This window comes from Rhipicephalus microplus, chromosome 6 (genome assembly GCF_043290135.1).
Source record: "Rhipicephalus microplus isolate Deutch F79 chromosome 6, USDA_Rmic, whole genome shotgun sequence".
Lineage (NCBI taxonomy): Eukaryota > Metazoa > Arthropoda > Arachnida > Ixodida > Ixodidae > Rhipicephalus > Rhipicephalus microplus.
Genome location: NC_134705.1, coordinates 81,193,577 through 81,219,299, shown reverse-complemented (window position 1 = coordinate 81,219,299; position 25,723 = coordinate 81,193,577). Strand labels below are relative to the sequence as shown.

General features: G+C 44.0%; 1 protein-coding gene across 1 annotated transcript; it reads left to right on the top strand.

Annotated features, from left to right (window-relative positions):
* Positions 1–520: 520 nt before the first annotated feature.
* On the top strand, positions 521–25,492 carry LOC119167566 (uncharacterized). The gene is made up of 6 exons (XM_075867712.1): positions 521–695; positions 1,850–2,051; positions 6,830–6,933; positions 16,779–16,984; positions 24,569–24,737; positions 25,487–25,492. Exons 1-6 carry the CDS (start codon positions 573–575, stop codon positions 25,490–25,492), a joined length of 810 nt encoding a protein of 269 aa, XP_075723827.1. The 5' UTR covers positions 521–572.
* Positions 25,493–25,723: the final 231 nt, after the last annotated feature.

Here is a 25,723-nt window from a genome sequence, read left to right as displayed (position 1 = left end):
GCATAAAAATATTGAGGTTAGTCTTATAAGTACTGACCATCGAGACTACGTTATTTTACAACCTCTTAAAGGAAATGTGAGAACTTTCTAAATCTGCTTATCTCCGGCAGTGTTACTTTGGCTGTCTTCAAGCAATTCATTATCAACACATATCTTGCATGAATGCTATCGAGCAGTTGGCGATTCTAGAATATCTGCCCGTATTCTTGCGGACGCTCTGTATTCGCATGGTACTTAGCGTGGTGAATTGCTGTTGACGCTGTTGTTCTGTGCGCAGCTGGGAAGTTTGAAACGTTATGTTTGGTTGTTTGAATATCGCGTTATTGCACAGCTGAGTCAACATCGTTTGCCAAGCTATACGACCCACCAAATTTTGCAGTGCTTCTCTTTTTTAGTAGAGAAGCAGGAAGTTTGATCGTTGTATGGCATCTTCAATTTCCCTTTGTGCTACGGGCTGCACTTGCAATACTCGCATATTTGCATTTATTCATGATCTTTTCTTGTTGCTTAGGTTAATCGCTACTACAGCAACATTATCCACGTGCCCTGTGAAGAGAAAACCACGAAACACAATGAAGGCAGTGATCAAGGATGGCATTGTGTACTCTCCACATCCGAAAGTTGACATCCCGATGTGCTCCGTCTACAAAGCCATGAAGGAATTTCTAACGGCTTCACCTGAACGAGTAGCACTGGTGAGACAGAGTGATTGCACAGCAATTCTTCACATTTCGTGATGGACTGTCGCATCTCTTATTTAGATTTATCAATATCAATAAATGTTACAGTACTCACTGTAAATCTTTACTCTATATCCCCGCCAGTGCCAAAAATTACCATAAAAAGGAAGAGAAAAAGAATTAGCGAAACAAAATACGAAGTCATTTGAACTAACTGAAAATATTTTGCGTATCTTGTGGCAAAAGGAATGAACTGCTGGATGCGAAGAAGGCACGTCCGCGAAGTGATTGCTGACGAAGGGGCGAAGCAGCGTGCATTGAATCCTTAACTGTGACCTATTTCGTTGGACTTAACAGCCTTTTTAGTTGGTCGCTCGTAACCTTCTGTTAACATGCTTTGATCGATGCGTGAATAAAAGTAGGTGTTCTTGCGATGTTGTAGCCTTTTATTACGCTTATTATGGTTAATACACTCTTCAAACCTTTTATTTGTTCAATGACATGTCGGTTGATTCCCTTGTTGGTGGGTCACCTCTTTGCCTCTTTTATGGCGTCGTGAACTTCTCTCTCGCTATAAGCTTTTGGTTAACTTTTGCTAGCTTGTTCTTCTGGCATGAGCTTTTATTGACGGGCGGTGACATGCCGCTGTTTTAGGTTGTTGTGACTTTTATTTTTTAAGTCATATGCCCGTATTATGCGCTCTGTAGACGGCTTGCGCACAAATGTTTAACTCCTTTGGTGCGAAATGTGCAAGGCGTCTAAGTGGATTGAAGTCGGGTGGGCATTGTGAGGTCCTAAGCAGCTTCGCTCCTCAATAAATTGTTCGTTCACATCATCACAGAAATTCAGTATTGTTATGCCTTATGATGATACAGTTACACTGGAAAACTCGACTCCTCGCTACCTATATCGACCTATTGCTGCCGCTTCCTCTCCAGTATCTGTGTAGGTGTGTAGCCATAAACAATGTGGTTCCGCCCGTATGCACCACACCCTACCCGTTTCGTATAGCGCATTATGTCATGGACAATATTTGTTCCACGTATTATCAGCTGCGCATCATTAGTACAGTCTGTGACACACTTTCGCGAGCAAAGAGCAATAAAGCTCGTTACGTACTGGAACTTCATAGTCGAATTCGTAGCCGAAAATATCTGTGTCATTTGCAGGTAGACGACAACATGTGCCTCACACGTGGTGACTTCTTTTCTCAATTACGGAGATTTGCTGCGGGCTTCCAGGCACATGGCATCGGGCTTGGTGATCGCGTATGTGTACACCTTGACAACAGCGTCGAGAACATGATTGCCCTATTCAGCCTCACTTTTACTGGAGCATCGGTGTTGCTAGCAAACCCAGTACTCAACGAAAGTAAGCGCATCCCAAGACTTCTTTTATATTTTTTTGTCATCTATCATTTTTGCAATCATAGGAGAGAGGCAAAGAGTAATTAATTTAGGTTGGTTTAATAAATTTAGGTTTAAAACGTTGTCTGGCTTACCATGGACGACATGTGTATGTGTCTATTTGAGTCACAGTTATCACATCGTTGAAAGGACGCCATGAAGGGAGAAAGGAAAACCAAAAAAAACGTTCTCCTGTCTGGAAGAGACCTTGCCACTAATGAGCCCGCGATGGTACGCGACCGATGCTCTACCACCTGAGCTGTCGAAGCACACGAAAGTAAATGCAAACATGCCATATATCTCTCACGCATTGCCTCTCGCTCGGCGTACTCACTCGGTGTCCACGGAGTGGTGCGAAGCTGTCTTCTGGGAGCAGTGAGGAGAATTATAGTGGCATGACACTTACTAACGCCGATAAAGGTATGTTAACAAGCAGTTAAAGAATGGCGTCCAAAATTGAACTCGAGCCTGCGATCTCGGAAGTCGCCAATAAATTATCTCGATAGCACCAACAAACACTGGCCACACTGCCGTCGGCGATCTATCTTAGAAAACGGAGCAGAAATCCTTCTTTTTACGTGTGCTAGACACAGCATTGTGTCACTCTAGTTAGGCTATTTCTCGCTTTCGCTTCGTGTTAGTATGTGGCAGCTCGTTGTTAAACTAGTGCCGCTTCGACACGCTCCAACGCTGTTTCACCGCCAACAAAATTTATTGCGATAGCACCGACTGCTAAATCTGCTGCCTTAAGCCGTCGAGAAAGGCAATAATGTTGACGGGCAAATGTGGCGCCTCGGTGGAACGAGACAAAGCCAGTGAGACGTGAAACGCCTGCGTCCGTTTGCGACTGAAGCTACTAACATCTGCCTACCGTGTTGCCGAAGCGTGGTTTGATAGTGTATGCACGAACACAGAGAGTAGGTGACCCATAGAGTTTTATATAATTATACCTAAAGAGGAATCTGGCGATGCAACCGCGTACCTTCATAGAAATTATGGAAAGTACATGCCTCTAATCAGGTTAGGTGAGCTAGCAAACGGTCTACAGACCTTTTTCTACAGTTTCAGTTTCTTTCTTCACGCAGCACGGGTAGGGGGGTGCGGTAAAAGAGCACTGAATGTGTGTCTTTCTTGTTCAAAGTTGCTTACGTATCGTACTTGACAGGTTAAATGAAGCATCGTACACTCACCACTGTGCATGGATGTAGCGTCTCATGCCAGTGCAGGATTATGCGTTGATTTCATTTCATGGTTTTTCACGATTAAATTTTGCCTAAACTCTTCCTAAACTTACTGCAAATCGATTTCGAAGCTAAGTAGACGCACCGTCTCGCGCCGCTTCCTCCAAATCACAAGAGAACCAGAGGTGCGTTGGGGCAGACCACTTGAACAGACGCACCTGGCCTCGCAGAAAACGAAACGTTAAGTCTTTCTCACTTATTACTGTGCTGTTCTTTCAATCAAAAAATGTTTCCTGCTTTTGAGAAAAAAAACAAGCATGTTTGTTTTCGAGCGTTGTAAAAAATTATTCATTAAATCTTGATGCCAAATCTGGAGCGCCATGGCAGAGAAATATATACCCTGATGGTTAAGTTTGTCCTGGTTTCATTTTCGCCGCCTCGTCACGAAAACTTTTTGCAGTAAAGTTTACATACAAACAAATGCAGCAAGTTTCCTGAAAGTACAACTTCATATCGTTTTGTTTTACACTTGGAAAAGAAGCGTAGCGAATCCTAAGAATATAATCCATCCGAAGCGGATGCATAACCTGTACTTTCCCTAATTCCCATGGGGGTACAAGCGCGGCTGAAAGAGCCCGCGTTTACACTAGCGCCAGATTACCCTCTGGTTATTATTGTATGAAACTCTAGGGGGTTACTGCATCTCTTTCAGGTGCACGTCGTGCCATTTCTCCTTATTATCGACGATGCTTTGAAAAAGCGCATAGCACCATGTTTATTGAGTGTTGTTGCACGTGATCATTGCGCGCAATTCACGATAGGCTGTATCCTGGTAACTCACAAAGAATTCAACTACCACAACAGCAAAATCATGATTATCACAATTAGTCACCACAAAAAAGATGTGGCACTGGGAGTCAGCTTGAGCGCATCAAAAATCAAAAGCTGCCATAGTCGCCAAACACCAATACACTTTGTACGAACTCTCAGACCAACTGCACACTAAGCATTATTCCTGTGATACCGATTCCTATGACGAAGAGGTAAGTCACCTTTTTATTTTTTGTTGTGTTTCTGCATATGTACTTTTTGTTTGAAAAAACTACCTTCTGAGCATTGCCATCTTCCACAAAAGAAGCAGTGAACGCAGTGAACGCAAAACTAAAACTATGAGCGTAAATTGAAAACTATATGTTTACGGTTTGTGTTTCTCGGTGCAGGATAAATGCCACCTATGAATGGCTTTTACCATCGAAATTCAGGTACACTTAAGCCACTGATCATAGTGTCAATTTTGTAAGTGCTTCATGCCATCAGGTATAACACCTTTCGTTTGCTTATGTCCTACTGCTACTGAGAAATAGAGGTGAGGGCTCGCAAATCTCAAATATACCGAACAAAATTCAAATATATCACATGAAGATTCATATCCACTTCCTGCAAACGTGTCGTTGAAGAAAAGAATCTAAGATTTCGTATCACACTGCAAGTGCCCGGGCTTGATAAGTTTTCAGAAGTGTGCAAATATATATGCGAGCTGATTCTAAAATGCGAAAGTCGAATTTTTGAACTGATGTAAATGTCACCATCACTTTTCAGTAAAGTAATAACCCTCGCGCTTATAAACAATAGTTTCGCGTAAAAACGGGCTGTAACCTTGTTTAGTTGATGGTTGTTTGCTAGACCAGTTCGTTCATTTCAACGTTTTCTTGTTTGAATTATTATGTAGTGTGTATCCTGTGTAATTTTCTCATCTTGCTTGAACTTCTTATCCGCAGCATATTAAAGGTAAACAAAATATATAACACATAGATGAGTGCTGATATTCATAAACTCAGCCATTTGGCAAAAAATAAAACCAATCAAGTGTAGTGTATCGACAAACTTGCTTACACATGCATTTATGTCATCGCGACTGCCTAACATCAATTTTCACCCCCCTCGCATTGATTTTCCACCTCGTTAGTATCACAAAAAGGTTGTCACAGAATATGCCACGTGCTACGCCATCACACAATATCTTACATCAAGCTGCGTCACAGATGTCGGCGACTTCTTCCTACACAACGTCGTTTTGCAGCATGGCGCTTCTTGCTGGCACCTCGCGGACTGTGCCTCCACCCCCTATTTCTACAGAGGACATAGCCGACATTCTACATTCATCTCAACTGAGGCACAAAATCACTTCTATGTTTACTTCTCTTTCCGACAAGTTACAACAGTATACTTCAAAGCTTATGCAAATGGTTACCTTGTCACATCTGGCTGTTTCTCCTGATTTTCCTACTCTGGTACTCAAACATCACTCCTCATTACACCCATTTGAGAAAAAAATATCCGTACATATGCCAAACAATCCGTAGCAAGGTTTGAAAAGTTCACAATAGCGCATGACCTATGTTAAGCATACGATCTCGTACACACGTGAATGAACTATCAATAATTGGTGATGACTATGATGATGGCAGCCTCTACTTATGGCTCGTTACCGTTCTGGTGGATTGGCTAAAAACTAATACTTTACTATTCATAGTGGTCACATAAGAACTTTATTAATGACGAAAATAAAGCCCTTATAATAAATAAACAATTCTAATTTACATGTTTCAGAACAAACCCGCCCTGTTTCATTCAAAAAAATTTTTTACCACGGAAGGAACAGAGATCCCCGACAATGACCATATGAGGATAGTTCCAAGGATAGTACATTTGAAATAACAAAATCAAACCTAGTTAGATCAAACACTGCTTTCAGAATGTTTTTCCTGAGTGAATCGAAGAAGTATAATGATAAGAAGTAATACCTATAGTTTTAGCATAGTTACAAAGTGAGCCAACAGGGGAAGGAGCCAGGCCAGCTCTGTGCATACAATAATTTATTTAGCAACGCAAGGGCGTAAGCTTGTGAAAATAACTTTTGGTTTTCGCGTGAAATGAAGATTCTTATACCCATATTATGAATGCTTCTTTGTTTTCATTGAAGACCAGATTGCGTATTTACTATTCCCTATTATCTCTTGTCACTGAATACTTTATTGTGTTTCTTACTTTCAATTCTAATCAAGTAATTTTCTCGAAATTTTGCGTTGTATTTGTGCTTTTTTCACTTTATGTATAAACTTATTCGTTGTTTCTCTGGGTCGTTGTCATGACATGTACATGTGTAACTTGTTTACTGTTATGCATTTCAAGGCAGTGCAGCCTTGATCTGAGACATGGGCCTAGTCAAATCTTCAGTCTTTTTGTCTGTACACCATACAAATGACAGATGCTGAACAAGTTTAAGTTGAATATAATTAATTTTTTTCTTAATATACGATGCTAAATATGCCTGCCACATCGCTGCTTACCATGAAATTAAGCCGGTGATTTTTCTCAAGCACCGTGCATATAATGCTCAGCCTAAACAACTACGCTGTTTGGGCTACGCTGGCAACATCGATACTCATGCAAGCTACGCTGGGCGCATTAATACACACGAACCAACTATTTTTTTCTTTATTTAGTAGCAATGGCTTTCTTGTTATTATTACTTCATATGTTGTTTTTATGTTTTTTCCAGACGAGCTCGTCTTTCAAGTGGACCATTCAGACGCCACTCATATTTTGACCACTGCACAATATGCAACGAAAGTCAGTGCAGTGAAGAAGAAAACGAATGTTAAGGTAAGCTGATTGCAGTGCAGAAATGATTATTCAAAGAGAAAGGAAAGATGCCATAAAAGTGCGTAAAATGGTATGAAGCGATCTGATTCTGAACCCATTCGAAACGTAAGAATTGGTCGCTAAGCGGCTTCATTGAAAAATATTAGTAATATTTCAGAAGTGGAAAGAGCCAGAGCTCATCGTCGAGATTACTGCAAATATCACGTCTGACGAGAGGGCTGCAGAAAAAAAAGAAGGAATTCACCTTCATACTTAGCCAATCTTCTGCATGCGTAAGAGTCATGAAAAGAGGAGAAGAAGAAGAAGAGCACTGGAAGAAAAGAAAGAGTTGGAATCCAGGAAGGGTGTTCAATCTGGTCTCTTCGCCGGTCGATAGATTTCCTTTATATTGTGGTGCTGAAACCCCTCTTCCGCACACGTCTTCTTCATCGCACAACTCTTGTGGACTTTCTAAGCGACAGCATTGTGCTATGGCTGGCGAGGAGTGCAATGGATCGTTCCTAATTGGCGTGGATGCAGACCTCATCGACTGTAACAATGTGCCTGATGGATCGCATGAAGACGAAGCGCTCAGCTTGGCGAGCTCAGAACACGAAGTTCCTGCAGGAAGCAAGGTCTCTGCTAACAGGCCCTACCGCTGACAAGTCCAAGCTGACAGGTATCTATGACCGTTTGTAGGCTAGTAACAACAAGCTCTCAAAGATTAAAGATGCGTTGGAGAAGTACCTAGCTGACGAGAAGCTCGAAGTGGAGTATGTAATGGCCGCAAACTATAACGACCAAGCTATAAGCATGCTCAGCCCCGCCGCGGTGGTCTAGTGGCTAAGGTACTCGGCTGCTGACCCGCAGGTCGCGGGTTCAAATCCCGGCTGCGGCGGCTGCATTTTCGATGGAGGCGGAATAGTCGTAGGCCCGTGTGCTCAGACTTGGGTGCACGTTAAAAAACCCCAGGTGGTCAAAATTTCCGGAGCCCTCCACTACGGCGTCTCTCATAATCATATGGTGGTTTTGGGACGTTAAACCCCACAAATCAATCAATAAGCATGCTCACAGAGGTTCGCTGCAAGGTAGACAGTTTGCGACGCGGGGACAGTACAGCAGCGACGATTCCTATGAACGTGACAGCCACAGTTGCTGACGCTATGACCAGAATTGGCCCAAGGCTGCCTAACATTGACTTAGCGAGGGGTCAGCTTTCTGAGAGAAGTTCGAGCAAACACTCAACCTGAAGAATGATTTGTTAACAAGGAGGAAGTTTTTCTATCTATGTCATTAACTCGCGGGTGAAGTGGCAGTGGAGAAATGTGGTTTTCCGACTTCCGAAGCCTATTACGCTGATGCCAGCGAGTTATTGAAGGAACGCTTTGGTGATCGAAAACGGATCCAGCACCATCACCTATCAGCGTTTCGCATTCTACCTCATAATAAGTCGGGAAGCGACGTCCGCAGCCTCAGGTGACTCTGCGATACTGTGCACCTCAACGTGCGTTGTCTCACTGCACTGGAAGTACCAACGGTCACTTTCTCTTCAATGCTCATTGGCATTCTACGAGAAGCTTTGTCACATGATATAGTTCTGCCGTACACACGTTCAAAGCTCCGCCACACTTTAGACACGAGCTTTCTACAAACGTCTCAGAGCAAGTCTTGACAGCCTCTACATCATATGTGGAGCTTAAGGAGCTGTTCACCTTTACACGCATTGAGCTAGAAAGTCGGGAGCAGTGCGAGCCCATTGATGACCAACCGATAATTGACCGTGCACAAAGGACTAGAAGCGGCAGCACCAGCATGGTTTCGGTACTCAATAACGCATTGAGCAGCTGGAGTGAGTGTTTTTTTATGCTAGTCGAAGAAACATGGCACCCGCGCTCGTTATTCAAACCTCACCATCGATTCAGAGAAAGGAATGCTGGCGAGAGACAACCGCTGCTATCCATGCACGTCCCGAGACCATGGGACAGGTTAATACCACGTCAAACTCACCTGCTCGAGTTGTCACTGGAGGCACGCATCGAGTATGTGTGACCTCACTACAGAATGCACTTGGAGACGACACTTTCTTTACCAATGCATTCTTCCGGCAGTGCAGAAGGAATTGTGTCAACCCAAGCGGTTATGGTGCTCGAGAAGAATTCACCAAGTGGGAACGAGAGAACTGTCAGTGAATACCTGCAGACCTTTCGCTCTTCCATCAACCAGAATGGCTAGTTAAGATATGTCCGAGGAGCCCCGCCGCGGTGGTCTAGTGGCTAAGGTACTCGGCTGCTGACCCGCAAGTCGCACGTTCAAATCCCGGCTGCGGCGGCTGCATTTCCGATGGAGGCGGAAATGTCGAGGCCCGTGTGCTCAGATTTGGGTGCACGTTAAAGAACCCCAGGTGGTCGAAATTTCCGGAGCCCTCCACTACGGCGTCTCTCATAATCATATGGTGGTTTTGGGATGTTAAACCCCACAAATCAAGATATGTCCGAGGAATTCGTGATGTAGGCATTCAGCAATCTTTCAATACGGGAAACCTCGCCACCAAACTCCACTTGCAGGTAGTCGGAGAGACACTGGTTGCATTCAACACTTTTGGCAACTTTTCCTCAACCTCAGCAGATAAACGAAGGGTCCTTGAAATTGCTCTGCGCAGCCAGTACTGTCCGACATTCACAATGTTCGGGCAATAATCGTCCCAGTTATCTGTGACAAGATCCTTTCGCCGACAGCTGATAGCCACATCTTGAAGAATTTGCATCTAGAAGGGAAAGTTACTGCTGACCACAAGAAATTTTTTGAGGTGGAAACAGAGACCAGTGTCACTTTATTGGTTAGAGCTTACCCTCTGTGGAAGATACCTACTTAAGAAGTAATAAAAAGCAAGGAAACTCCACGATCGCTCGCAATTAACGTGGCGGTAGAATGGAAACTGCAAGGACCCACTCTTTCCAGTACCTCGATTGACTGTGATACTAACCTCGTATTCTGTGTCCTATAAGTCGAGACGATCACTGACAATGAATCAAACCCGAGGATTCTTTGACCATTATAACGGCTTGAAGCAGCAGCCATCGCTGATCCTGGGGAATCACACTTACATGAGCGGATTGCGAAATTCCAAGGGATGATGGACGAGACAGAGGGGAGACCCAAAATTTCTTGAAAAGAAGGACCAAAACAGCTACTCAGAAATGACAGTGATGCCATACTGACAAATCAACAAAAACTACGACTGAAAGGTTTGTTGGCGAGATACGGCCCAGTCAATGCATGGGGCGAAATCAAGCGGAGACGTTACCCGAAAAAGCTACGGTCTATCAGGCCAACTGTTAGGCTCCCTATCAACAAGTTGTAAGAGAATTTTTTTAATTCTGAGCTCAGAGTCGTGTTTCACGCCTCGTGGCCCACTAAAGGCATGCCAGCCCCGAACTACTGCTTCAATGAAAGGGCAAACCACAAGCCAGAGAACACGATCAAGGTGAGCTCTCCATTAACATCATTGAGGCATCAAAGACATTCGAAGTTTATTTCACGTGGAAAACATTATTTGTGCGATTGGTGGGTCAGATACGCCGGAAAAGTCTTCATTGCTGAAGGCACTTGGAAAGAGCAAGCACAGCTGCAAAGAAACGGAGAAGGTGCAACGGAAAGTAAAGGCGACTGCCAAAATAAGACAGTTCACCTACACGCGTATGGACATCAAAGAGCCATCTTCAATGTTTCCAGTGCAATTTCCTGTTGGACGTTAATCCCAGCCTTTCCCGAGTCAAAACGACTATGACTACGGAGCTCGAAACCCTCAGGACACTCGACGTGAGAGCAAGACCCTAGGATACTATCAAAAGCAGGTACATAAAAGGCTGATCCAATTTAAAGAGGAGCACCAATCAAAACTGGGGGTGGTTCACCTCAACGACGCACTCTGCAGCAGCAGTCTGCAAGTATACGGCGCGGTGAATTTTGATGAACTTGACACATGCAGGAATGCTTGGCCCTTAAGTCAAATCACAGACGTTGATCCCGGTTGAGGATATTTATTCGAGCTCGCACACGGAAAGCCAAAGTAGGAATATTTTCAAGGAGATCAGGGCAGCAATCATTCAAGCTCGACTTGTGCTCCTCTGCTAGGGCTACACGTAGTCTAGTAAAATTTCTCTTGTGGACCAGTTGCTGTCAAAGCTGCTGGAATGATGCTATATATGAAGATTGAAGAGTGTTTGTTGATCTATTGTAAAGCACAAACGCACGAAATTCTTCGCGCAAGCGAATGAATAACTGAGTTCACAAGGAAACCAGTTTCTAAATTTTATAGCTTTGTATCAGGCGCATCAGAACTGCTTCACTTCACAACGTAAAAATGCCTCGTACAACTTGCCACTGAGATCACGAGCTAGTAATACAGCTTACACGACATTGAAGGACAGGAACCGTAAAGCATTGCTTTCGAAATAATTCCGTAAGGTTTTCACATTTTTTTCATCATTAAGGTGCGGTATTTCGTTATGTAAGCTCGTTGTCTTGCTATTTAGGCGCGATCTTAGCTGCTTTGTAAGTGCTTTACTCTTTGCCGCTTAGTAAGACAGTGTAAAAGGCAGGCTTTTTTAAGGACTACGTAAAAATATACAGGCCGCTGGCATGGACGCTGACAGTTGGTTGGTCGGTTGTTCCTGAGAGTCCTGGCGCTACCAACCATGGGGAATTGGTCATGAAACTAACGGTACCTCGTTTCTTTAGATTGAATTGTTTTACCAGCCGTGATACTCAGATAGGAATGTTTAAACCAAGAACAGATTGGTAAACAATGGATTAGAAGTAAAATAAATAGAGCTAATACCAATCGAAAAAGCTAATGTGGTAGGCATGCCATCCACACTGGCTCAGTCGTTGGCTGGTGGTTTACCATGATGGCTGTTACAAATTGTGTAGAAGACGAGGAGCAACGTTATCATCATCGGTGGATTAGATCGGCATTCCGAATAAAAAAGAGGGCTTCGGGTGGGCTTCGCCATGGGAATGGCGGCTCGTCCTTTTCTCAAAATCTTGGTGCTGAAACCCGGGATCGAACCAGGGCGATTCTCCGGACTACTTACCTGACTTTCACTATACGCCATCCGGCGGAAAAGACATATATTGTTCGGATGGAGAACCACATGAGGCTTATAAGCCTGGCTCAACACTAGAATCATCGGCAAACCGTAAAAATTGTCCCGCTAACACCACTCAGTTAGGCATTACATCACGAATATGTCGGAACAGCAATCCCGACAAGCTCAAGCACTTCGCACTGTCCCATTGCTTGTCGACAGACCGAAACATCTCGCTGCGACACGCTACCTCGGCCTTGAGGCTTATGAAAGAAAATGTGTCGCCACGCAAGGTTCGTCATCGCCAACACCTTGTAGGTGGCCAGCAGAAAACATGCCAGCGAACCGCCCACCTATCTTTGTCAGGCTATATTGCTACCATGAAAGTTTCACCTTCGACGCATGTGATTCAACTTACGGCCCGGAGAATGATGCAAAATAGTAACGCAGTAAGTTGAAGCGTGCCGCACTCTATTGAAGAAGAGAAAGCAGAGGGTAAACCGGGGCACGCGCACGTGGTCGGGGCACTTCACCACTAGAATTGGCAATAAACGGACGTATTTCTTTCACGTCTGGGCGACGAGTCATTTCGCTAAATTGTTGTTAGAACCAATAGAATATGTACGGCACTGCCGATTGCCGTGAAGCGGCGAACTGCCGAGACAGTGTCACAACGTTGAAGGGAAAGGATGAGACGAGGGTGGAGGCAACGTAAATGCAAGATAAATGGAGCCAGGAAAAGAAAGCCAAGAAAAAGTTGCCGGAGAAAGCGCTGCAAAATATTTTTCTGGAAGCGCCTTCAATGGGAGTTTACCTATGAAGGAAACCTGCTCAGCGTCAACAGAGTTACATTGATGTCAACGCACTGAATAGCACGAATGTGGCACAAGCACCGAAACCACCGCTGGAAAATCAAGTGCAGGAGACGACCCGGATGACACTACTAGGACTGACGTGGAAGTCTTACTAATACGGACAAACATTTTGTACTCGGGAAAACTTGTGAGCGTTCAGTTTGTCGTCAGGCGCCACTGTGGGGGCACAGAGGATGTTACAAATTTTGTAGAAGACGAGGAGCGACGTTATCATCATCATCGCTGGATTTGACCGGCAATCGGAATAAAGAAGAGGGCATCGGGTGGGCTTCGCCATGGGCATGACGGCTCGTCATTTTCTCAACAATGGGAAAGGCAGATGACGGCCGCAGCTTAGTTACGTTCTGGTACCGAGCTCTTCCGCCCAAGTGTTGCGCGAAAAAAGCAAGCATACGAGTGCAGAGTTGGTGTATTTTCGGTAATGGTTTGTTTGTTTGTTTGTTTGTTTCTTGCCTGTAAGTACTGGCCCATACCCACTCTGAGGGATTGGCCACGAAGGCTTGCAGTAGCCTCTATGTGACACACTGATTGAGAGCCTATTGCTAAATAAACAAAACTATTAAAACAATACGTAATAATATTAACATCAAGACGAACTAATAAGAGAAAAAGTGAGCTAATATTATATTAGAAGCCCGAAATTTTAAGTAGACCAGACAGTTGTGTTTCTATCACCAGGTCAAAATCGAATGAATATGCGACGTTCGTTCACAATATCAATTATTATATCATCATCATTTATTGAACCCTTAAAGGCCCGTTGCGGGGTATTACATAAGGAGGAGGCAAAACACAATTCAACAGATGCATGATTGTCAATCATGCATCTGTCACAAATATTTGTCAAGAATATATTTAGGTTGGGATTATATTGACATCCGCTTAGATTCTTGAAGAAAATCACATATGGCGTAAATCCGTTTTTGTGGCCATGTCGCAAGCCAGAGGTGCCAAAACTGGGAACGTGATCTGCAGTTAAATTTAAGCCTTCTACGAAAAACGGAACAAATTAAGTCTTTTCCAAACTGATGAATAGTTTCTTCTTGATATAAAGTAATGCCCTATTGTTTGCGTTGCGTCGTACAATGGGCGCATTGGAGATATTGCCAGACAAGCTCTGTGTAAATAAAAGTTGTTGGAGGGAGACAGCATTAAAATGTGGTTAAAATAACTGCTAACTTCCTACATCGACTCGAATGAGGTTCCCAGGGATATCTCGTGCTGATAGCTCATCTATTCAGGAATATTTTCCATCATATCCGTATAAATAGCTAATATTGTATACCAGATCGACACTAAGTGTTCTATTTCTAGAGAGTACCAAGATCATAGGACAATCAAGCGAAGTTCATGCTAATAAACCAGCCATTTCATTCAACTGTATGCCACAGTAGCCTGGGACCCATACTTACTTCAGGAGCTTCAGTTAGGGTGGAAATAATGTGTGCAATGTCACTAGGGATCTTGGTTGTTCTGAAGATGTTAGAGCAGTACACACTGAAAGAGAATCTGTACTGATGATTGCACTATCTTCGTTTTAAGGCAGTTTTCGGAGCGCCAAAATATTAGCCAAGAGCTCGGTTTCGAGAACCGGAGTGAAGTCTGGTGGTCTCACTGAGAATGACAACCCAGGTAATCAGAGGCTGTTGTAGCTGTTGCCCAACTGGCGATAAGTCACGTGAGATTTCTTTAGTTTGAGTGACATTACTCGTTCTTTTTTACCTCAGGATTATTTTTAGTGGCATCGTAGTCAAGCCCTCCGCAAATGTAAACCAACTGTTGTTGTTTGAAGTGTCCCTGACCCTAACGTATTATTTACGCTTGAAATGGGAGGGCACAAAACTTCCGCTATCTTTCAAGAATATGGTTACGTCATTCTTTATCGAAAAAATTGGGAGACGCCTAAGTTAGGCCTTTAAAAGTTGGACGTAATTAGGATATTCTATTCCTAGCACAATTCAAACACTTAAGGTATTAAATCTTTTCGAACTGGCTATGCACGCACTACGTGGTTTTAAGCGTTCAGTAGCTTGTGCGCCTTTTGTACTGTATGACTGGCTGAAACAATGAGTTCTGTATCATAATCCCAACGTTAAAGCCACTAAACTTATTTCAATAAAGTGGCCATTTTAAAAGAATACTCAAAATTAGGAGTCGGGAAGTGACTTTTAAATTGTGAATAAATATGAGGCATACATCACCAATAATCAAGTTTGGCAAACTTAGTTGTCTGGTTGGCTTCCAAGTTAAAGGTATAGTTATTATATTAGTGAATATTTTCTTCATTTTTTCAATTTGTCACTCTTTGGATCTTCGTTTCTTATAATGCCTCCTTTTTATTGATATGATATATAAGAAGATGTTGGCATTAATGCCTCCTTCTTTTGCTTCTTTTTTGGGGAGCCTACAGTGGAGTTACTGTCTATAGTATACTTTATATTTTCTAGGCCGATCCCCCAGAGCGGTTATGTGTCTTGGATTCCAGGCTTCAAAGAAACAAACAAACAAACAAACAAACAAACGTCTGACGCCCGATGACAATGTACCGCTTCAACGGCGAATTAATGCGGCTATGTTTCATGTTGTATTGTGAAGCATGTATACAGGACGCGTTTGTTTGGTAAATTTGGTACATCATAAAAGTTACTATGCCTGCATTTCTGAGCAGAGAAAGTTATTTTCACTGTATTCACAAACAGAGGTGCGGCTGTGTGATTGAGCACCCGCTTGCAACACAAACGACCTGGTTTTGAACCCAACAAAGACCAGAATTTGTATTTATTTTATTGGCATCTTTCTCGATTTGTTGGTCACCCGAATATAATGCGTTTCGCTAACAACTAACAATAACGACGCAGGAATTTCTGCGAAACGAGCTTTTTAACACTATCGCTTCAAAATTAGCGCACCTGTTGTGTACTACCTTCTCGTTATTGTGTCACTTTGTGCTAGCTATTTCCCGAGAGAGTCCAATGGTTCCTGGGAATCACAATGTGATCAACAATGTCGAATTTTTCCCATCTGCCCTAAATTGAAGCAAATTGCTGTCCAGCTACGTGGGTATTGCGGTCGTTTCGTTCCTGCGACCTTCGGATCCGGAGTCGAACGCCCTTAACACACCACCAGGGCGTTGGTACGAAGGGGAAAAACGCCGCATCAAAAAGGGAACACAATGAAAGACACACAGATAGAGTACCGCATCTGTGCGTGTCGTATTTCATTTCTTCTTTATTCGGTTTCTTGATGGCGAAAGGTTTAGATGCTTTGTCATACGCGAAAATTGTCACGTAGTTTTTGAACTGCTCACAGAGCTGAACAGATGAGGAAAAGGTTCGATGAAGCTAACAGCAGTACGAGCGCTCGACTTGGTTCTTTGAACTCCAGTGACAACTAAACGCTTCAGACTCAAACTATCGTGAACTAGGGCAAATTTTTCTTCCTGTGCAATAACATGCCACTCAGAGGTCACTTAAATTGACATTCAAAACATTACACGAAAAGTTCGCAAACTTTCACTGCTTGCAATTGTGGAGTCAGTGCACAACCTCGTTCGACAGATTTAAAATCTTATAAAGGCAAAGATAAATAAAGGCAGACACAGTATCCCGCGTGCATGTGGACTCGGCTGCCGCGTAGGTTTCGGCCAGAAGTTCTTGTGCGCTCAAGGTGTGGCAAGCTTACAGATTTGGCCGGCAAGTATTTTGGCGTTGATTTGTAAAAGTAACACGAGTATCGCATCACTCAGGAAAATAAGAGACCAAGGCAGTTTCTTTTTTTTTTAGTAAAAACATACGCGTTCTTACATCTTGTTTCTTCACGTGCTGTTGTATATAGAAAGCCTTTGACACCATTTACGAGTGCGTTGTTGATCTGTTACCGAAGTGTTCGTTGCATACCGCAGGGCCTGTTTCTTATTGGCGACTCTCACCCTGGCTTTGTGTCAGTGTCCTGTTTCGCTGAACTGAGCGACGACGATTTCGAAGAGGTGCACATGGACCACCCAAAGGAGACCACGATTGCTCTATTTTACTCGTCCGGAACAACCGGTCACGCCAAAGCAATGGAGATATCTCACTACAGTTTGGTGGCGAACTTGCACATGACCAAGTGGGTGCCATGGGTTCCTTCAGTTTGAGCATATAATTACAGAAATCATAAGCATACACTATAGTGCCATGCCTCTTCCTCAGTACATTTGTATTCTGTATATTGTATATTTTCTGGCTGACAATCATTTTATTTTGTAAAAATAGTGGTAATAATAAATTACGGCATTTTAAGGGCCAGGTATCCAAGGGCGTTAAGCAGACTGCAGAGTTAGACTACGAAAAACTTACCACCGCCTCGAATTTTCTGCGCACACATAATTGGCAACACAAAGAGGGTCGTGCATTTCGCCCTATTGAAATTCACCCACTTCTTTTGAAATTAAGCTCTCTTTCTCCAACCTAGCAGCGAAACACCTTATAGTTGCTAAGATATCATGGTACACCAAAAATCGCCATCTGCGCTACTAAACTGTTAACATGTACTCTTTGTTAGACTTTTTCGTTATGATTTGTGATTTGGCTACATAGGCTACAACTGTTGATGTGTCATTGATCGGCGAGGGCCTCGGGCTTGGCCTGTTTTTGCCAAAACATAAATCGTTTCTTTTCGTCTAAGAAGCTTGCTCACACGACGTGAACATACGTGTATGTGTATATACAGGTGCAATCAGCATCACAAACGGCACTACAGTGTTCTGTGACTTACCAACAAATAGTAGATGCTTGCAATATATATATATATATATATATATATATACATACTCTGTTGTGACAACCTGCAGCAAGGCTACCGCCAGGGTAAGACAACAGGAGAGAAGTTCTGCCACAATTTCCTATAAATATTGGGCAAGCACAATGTACAAGCACGGAAATCACTTAAGCGCACGTGCCAATTATCTCTGCCAATTATTTGTAATCGTGAACAACGGTGGTGTGACGCACTCGTGATGTGTGCATTTAATAAATTGTATGAAATTGCGAAGGGTATATAAATATTACTTCTTGTATAAATGTGTGTGTATAAAAATGCATAATGACAAACAACACTTCAATTTATTTTACACTTTATACATCATCATCATCAGTAATAAAACTTCCAAGCATTTCCGCGAGGGTGATCAAGGTTACCCCGTGTGATCACAGTGCGATTCCCAGGAACCATTAGACCGTAATGTACCATAGTGTGAAATAATAAATAACTAGTGCGAATAATAAATACATTATATATATTCTTCGAATTGAATATTGAAATAAATAAATGTAACATATAGTATGAAATACATATACAATACACATATCCTGCGAATAAAAAAACACATAAGCATCATTATAGTACGAATTTATTCTCACATATGCGCGTAAACTCACTAAGATTTCCCGAGAGAGTCCAATGGTTCCTGGGAATCGCAATGTGATCACACGGGGAAACTTACGTTAGCTCACTGACGAATGCCAACGGATTTTACATTTACTGCCCCTCATAGCAACACCCCGTGCATTCACACTTAACTACGTTTACCCTCGGGGAAGTGCTTGGGAGTTTTTTTGTTCCCGTCTGATAGATTACCAATAAAAATATTGTGAATTTTGAAGGGCCAAACAAGTGTTATGATTATCAGGCACGCAAAGAGATGTCTGCTCACATCGCACAGTACATGGTCATCCAGAAAAGAAGAGAGAAATAACATTTATTTGCAACCATATGAAATGATACCGGACGACGCTTCAGCCTGTGCTTCCGTTCATCCTCCAGCCATCAGCCAGAATTCCTTGGAATATGGTGGCTGTCTGGATAGGACCAATGGCTTGATGTTTTTCGGCGTCGTGGCTTCGTATAAAGACCTCCGAAAAGGAAGAAGCAACAAAAAGGAGAAAGGCAGGGAGAATAACTAGAAAGACATCCAGTTAGCCACCCTACATTGGGTGATTAGGGAAGGGCTGTTACAGTGGTATAAAGTGTGCACATCTAGAGTTGAGCACTTTCGGGCACCGTTTACATTACAGGTGAGGATTGTGAAACACCATGGTTTGCAATTTTCGGCACAGAAATTTCTCTTTTTTTGGTCAGCTGTTTACCTGCCCCTGGATACACCTTACAGGTGATTTCTAATAGTAGATCAGTTTTGGAACGTTCATAGTACGTCTCCTGTAAAAAAAATTGGCCTGAATCCACATGTTACACTATAAATGTCGTCAAAAGACGATAGTCTTGCGTCTGCAGAGAGTGAAAAAAACGTTTATTTGATGTTCTGCGCAAGAAAATTGGTGAATGGTTTTCTCAAAGCGCTGCGTTAGAGTGCCTCGAACGTGTAGTGGAGGCGAACAAGCGCATCTAGGTGCGTTAGACAGGGACGCCATCTGGCAGTTATCTTCGAAAATAAAGGCGTGCGTGACCGAGGAGAAAGATGTGCGCCAGTCTCGGAGGTGATAAGGTGTAGAGTGCAAAGCGACGGGCAGGTGCCACCAGCGTCCCGTCATAGCACAGTGTTGGAAACACCTTCTGGGGCAACGCGTTGCACTGTCAGTGCTGCGCGATAAATGCTACAGTCTTTAGAGTTACTTGTGTGTGCGTCTTCTAGTATAAAGGCAGACATACAAAACATAGACGTGTTTTTATGGCACGTCAGAGAAGCGCAATATTTGCCTTTTTTAATTCACAATCGCACAGCTACGAACTCTACACCTTGACCAATATTGGTGGGCGCTGCGGCTGGGGTTGGCCGTTTGGTGCCGTTTGAGATATTGTTAGGGCGAACAAACAGACAAATGTGCAGACACACAGACAGACCAAAAGTTTTTTGTGGAGGCTCCCCAAGAAAGACCATCGTCTTCAAAAGAGTTGCTCGAGCCGGGTAGGGAAAGTGAGCCCTCAGGAGATCTCCGTGCGCCCCCTCGTTCCTCTTCAGATTTTGATGGGCCGCGGACCATATCAATGACGTTTGCTCTGCTGGTACTGATCCATGTCTCAGAACTTTGGCAGCTGCGCCAGAAATCTTGCCCATTCTCAGCTCCTAATGGCTGACTTCGTGTCACTAACAATCAGTTGTGTGCCTTTTTGTGTCAATGCGAGGGCAATTGCAAGCTATTCCAACTCAGTGGCACTTGTGTTGCTAGAGGTGCAGCATGAAACCATAGGTTTCATCATCACGAACCAGTACCGCTGTGTATGCTCCCCTTGTTTTGTATTATACAGCCTCGTTGAAAGCACGCTGGATGAATATTCAAGTCTCGCGTGCGGCGCTATATTTTTCGTTTTGCGCCTGTCTTTGTGAAACACCGGATGAATGTTTTTTTTGATTTGGCCGTAGCTTGTCTCGTTGTTCCAGAGCGCTGTTGTACAAACTAACAGTAGGCTTTGTGCTGATGCGTGAACGATTACAGTGTGGAGGGCGTGTGGACAGTCTGTTGCGCGCAGGTTGTGGCAACTGTGAAACACTTGAGGATATCGTAGTGCACTGTCCCACAATCGCTACGCAGTGGGCCTTGATGTTTAAGAAATATAAATTCGTGAGACTTTAGGGCACGACCCTAAACCACTACCTCTTTGCGAGAGGTTGTGCTTCCCGACGTGTCCCGGCCCGCTGAGCTCTTCATACATTTAGGAACCAAACGAACCGAGCGACCCGTTAAAAACGGTTTTTGTAATTTATTTATTCTTTACTAATAGTCAAAGTCTGCGTCATTCTTTCTTTACTTCCTTCTCTTCTTTCTTCTTTCTCGCCTCTTATCTTTGTTTCCTCTGTTTGTTCCCTCCTCCAGCTAGAGTGAGCAGGCATTGTGCCGCTACAGGTAGCAGTTGCCAGCTTGCTCTCTCCCTCTTTTCTCTGTGTCCTTGTGTATCTGTGAATGCAAATCAAATAACGGAATAATAAATATTTTGGTGTCTGGCACCAGTCGATTTAGGTATGCTAGCTAAGTGTCCGCAACATTCCGTGTGCTCGAACCACAAACGCTCCCTCATTTTCCTTCCGGTTCTACTCTTAAAAAGCCTTTGATGCTGAGACATCGTGGAGGCTTTTATGAGCTCTTGCAAAGTGTGTGAGAAGCACAGCCCAAGAAGTTTTACCGTAAAGGTGTTCGGGAGAAGCTTTGGTACAGTTTCAATCTCTTTTCTTATAATGGCATTAGTTTTATCGTTGTTTCTTCTACCCAATTCAAGACAAGGCGCAACGTATAGTGCACGGCTTATTGCAAAAGCTTTAATCAATGTCAAAATACTAGCTTCCTTCTGAAGCGCATTCTTCCTAAAAAATAAGCACGCGGCGCATCTCGTTCGCACTAGCTCCCCGTGCCCGAATATAACATAGAAGTGTGGCAGCTTGGTCTAGTTGGTATGGCATGGCGAAAGTTGTAGCGCGAGAGCAATACGACGACCGTGTCCTCCTCGTCTCTGTGTCGTCGTTTTGCTCTCGCGCTATAACTATCATCGTGCCCGAATAGTTCCAGCATTCTATTTCTATTTGTTGTATATGCAGCTCTTGGATTATACTACTGTCCACGGTTGGAATAGCATTGCCAACTTCTTCCGGGAGGATTGTTTATTGATTGATTGATATGTGGGGTTTAACGTACCAAAACCACCATAATATATATTAGACGCCGTAGTGGAGGGCTTCGGAAATTGCGACCACCTGGGGTTCTTTAACGAGCTACCGAAGCTGAGCACACGGGCCTACATCATTTTCGCCTCAATCAAAAATTCAACCATCGCAGCCGGGATTCAATCCCGCCACCTTCGGGTCAGCAGCCAAATACCTTAGCCACTAGACCACGACGGCGGGGCCCAGAGGAATTGTTTCTTTTACAGCGAAAGCTGTTATGAGATGAAAACTCTGGTGACTCGCAGCGCCATGGTTTTCCACCGCCGCTGCTTCCGGTGTTTGTAACCACTGTCCCGAAAAGAAAAAAAAAACTATCACCAAGGACAACTTAGGCTTAAAACCAGGGTCCGCTGCGTAGCAGTCCAGTATTCTAGCACTGAGCCACGCCGGTGCTTTGGAGGTGTTCGCAAATTTTCCTAAGGCAGGCTTGATGTCAGGAAAGGAGTCGCGGTAGTATGAGTAATAAAGCGTTTTATAAAAGCAAACAAACAACCAGGCGTCACACAACTAGAATAGCGTAACCAGTGGTTCGTGCCATGCTCGAACTCATTACAAAATCTTGCTTTGATCACCTAATAACTGTGGTGCGTACCCACTTCAGGTGTATATTCCCCATCGTCGTCAACCACTACCTTTAGCGGATTCAATTCTTCTCAGAAATATGACGAAAATAGCATAGTGAATGCTGGTATACCACCCAGAGATTATTATTAATGCCGTAGTGGGTACTCGGCAAATGTACTTGCAACCGTTACTCAATGAGTGCTTAGAAAAGGCTCTGAAAGGTCGCTATTCGAGCTTTCGCTGTAACTGCACTGCGCCTTCCGCGCAGGCCTGGCGCTTGTTCTCTTTTTCGTAATTGTACAAAACGAGTCTCCGATTTTTCTGCTGACCATTTCAACCCTATCGGTTTGAGATATTGTTCGATAATATCTATAGCCCGCTGATGTGTACTTTCAGTTTGACTGTTACTGCCCCTGTTAATAAACAATGTCACATCATCCGATAAAAGTTCTCGATTCTCTACAGCTTCTCAGGAAGCCAGATCGTTGTTATATTAAGAAGAATCAGAGAAAGTATGGACCCTTTTGGCGTTCCTTAATTCCACAATCTAATGTTTTCGAGTGGCGGCCCTGTCAAGCTGATGGTGGCGGTGCGATTTGGATGAAATGGATTAAAAGAAACTTTATTTCAGTACTGCAGGACGCGCTTTGCGCGTAGCGGGCGTCTCCCACGTAGGGACCGACAGGGAGTAAGTACCTGGTGTCCGCTTCGTGAGCCTGCTGGACGACCCATTGCTGGTCGGTGAGAAGTGAGCTCCTGAGGGACCTCTCCCACTTGATTGAGGTAGAGTCCGGAGAAGTTGTTCTACACTCCCAGAGCATGTGTGCGAGTGTCGCTGTGTGTCCACATGCTGGGCATGTGTCGCTGGGGTATGCATCGGGATAATAAACGTGAAGCGTGGCAAGGTTTGGGTGCGTGTGTGTCTGTATTAGGCGTAGGGTTAATGCCTGCGGTCGGTTAAGTTTCGGATGGGGGGGTGGTGGAAAAATACGGCGTCCCAGGTGAAAGTGCTTTGATATTTCATTGTAACTAATTGGCGCGTCCCAATTGGTATCTAACCCAGCAAGATGGGGTTGAGCTGTGGCAGTGCGGTCGGTAAGTGCGCGCGCTGCATCATGGGCGATGTCGTTGAGGTTGGATAGGGCACCTGGCACCTGGCCGAGATGGACGGGGAACCAGATGACAGCGTGGTGCTTCAGGGCACTCAGGTCCGCATTGCGCAGGATACGTAACGCCTGGTCGGAGATGACTCCGCGTTCGAAGGCTTTGATGGCCGGCCTGTAGTCGCTGTAGATGAATTCCCGTTTGCTGTCAAGCATAGCTATAGCTATAGCTACTTGCTCCGCTACTTCGCGGATTCGGGTGAGGATTGTGGCAGAGTTAAGAGTCTACTGCGTCGATGATACCGCGACTGCGGTGAAGGTTCTGTTGTTGCGATAGGTAGCCGCCTCCACGAAGGAGACGTTGTCCGCTTCCATGTCTATGCGCTTGAGAATGGCGGTCGCCCGCGCAAGGCACCCGCCTCTGTTGTATTCGGGGTGTACATTTCGTGGAATGGGAGCGATCGTGATAAGGTCGCGAATTTCACGGGGAATTAGAGACAACTCTGGGGGGTCCGTGGCCCTCGAGGAGAAGAAGCCCAGCGCGCGCAGAGTATGGCGGCCCGGCTTGGTAGTGGTCAATTGCACGCGTTCCTGAGCTTCGGCGATCTCTTCTAACGTGTTATGTACGCCAAGCTCGAGGAGTTTGTACGTTGGAGTTGTGATAGGGAGGCCAAGGGCTCGTTTGACTACCTTGCGAATAAGCGCATTGAGTTGAACGCACTCAGCACGTTGCCATTTTGGTATAGCGGCAACGTAGGTAAAATGGCACAAAACAAACGCGTGTACTAGACGCAGCAGGTTGTCTTCTTTGAGGCCATGGTGCCTGTTGGCTACTGTACGTACGAGTTGTATGGCATTCTCAGTCTTAGTTCTGAGCTTGTGTACTGTTTGGGTGATGGTGCGATATGAGAAAAAATATATTTCACAGTTGTATGTCTTGACGGCTACGTTTAGCACGCTTAGGTTTTCGAGTAAAGCTGTACGTTCGACATTGTCAAACGCTCTGGAGACGTCTAGACCCACAATTACTTTGGTGTCAACAGTCCTTGTGTCTATTATCTGCTCCTTCAGCTGTATCAGTGTTTATGGTACGTTGCCATAAACACTGAAAAAGGGTCGACATGACGGCGATCATGACGTCATTGTGACGCCACAAAAGTGTACAGATTTGTTAAGCCGTGACTACATATAAACATCGACTTTAGCAGCATCGTACAGCCTAATTTTCGCGGTTCCTCTGATGTTCACACCAGACCCTGGTCTCTTCGACTGGGGAGGCGTGTAAGGATTTCCGTTAAACTCATACGACAGAATGAGCAATTATAGCACTTCACACTAGTGATGACGGTCCCCGATTTTCAACTGCCATTTCAGGGTCCTGGTCAGCTACCAGCCTGGAGATGTCCTCTTGGCTTGGTATCCTATAACCTATGCATCTGGTTTTACGTTCATCCCCGTAGCTGCGTGCGCTGGAGCCACTTGCGTCATAGTACAGCCTGGGCTGACGTTCGACCAATTCGTGTATTATGTAAACAAGTACAAAGTAAGTACATTCGCCAGAACTTACCAGAACAAAGAGGCCTGTCTAGATGCATACAAGTAGTCTAGCAGTTGTTGAACTGTTACTATAGGAGACCCCATAGGAGTGCCGTAGTAGGGCTGGCTTTGAGCGATGACACTTTCTGAAGAAGTGGTGGTGGGTGGCAGTTGGCGACTGCACATAATGAACAGTTACATCTGAAACCGATCACGGAGGGCAAGGCTGACCTCAATGGGAACACTTTACGGCCATGCACGATCTAATTACGTAAGAAGTCAGTGCCTTCGTTTCGCAATCGAAGTGGCGAAAGCCATGACAGGTTTATAATATTGCTTTTAGGGCGCAGCTGTTTAAATCAAGCGTAAAATGTCGACCATATGGCGAAACTATCATCATCATGAATGATTACGAGTAAAAAAATTCGGACTAGTAGAACTACTCACTGCTACAGCGTGTGTGGTTCATAATAACGTTGATGAGTGACAGAAAAAGTAGAAAGAAAAAAAAAGCAACACAAATGGACAAAAACAAGAACAAACAAATAAAGAAAACAATCTTGGCATATTTACTCAGTGAATGATAATCATCGGGCGAAGCAGTTTGATTGTTGGGTGTCACCTTCAGTCACCCGTGACATTGACCACTCACGCATATAAATGAGTGACAAAGTGGTGTTCATTGCTCATAACTGCCATTTTCTATTGAGTTGTGATTTTAGTTTTACATTCATTATTACTGTTTTATGCTATCAGATCTAATGCGAAGTTAGCAAAGGCGGGGTGTATGTATGTTTTCCTTGTGGTTCTTAGGTAATTTATCATCGTGCCGCGTTGCATATATTTTTACAAGTAGCCTAATTTTGGAGCATATGTTTTTTTGTAGTTCTTTTTATTACGTACATTTTTGTTTATCTCCTTAGTTTATTTTAGTTAGCTCCTGCCAGTTGCAGTTGTTTCAAATAAAGCTTGTTTGTTTTTGAGGAAATGGCT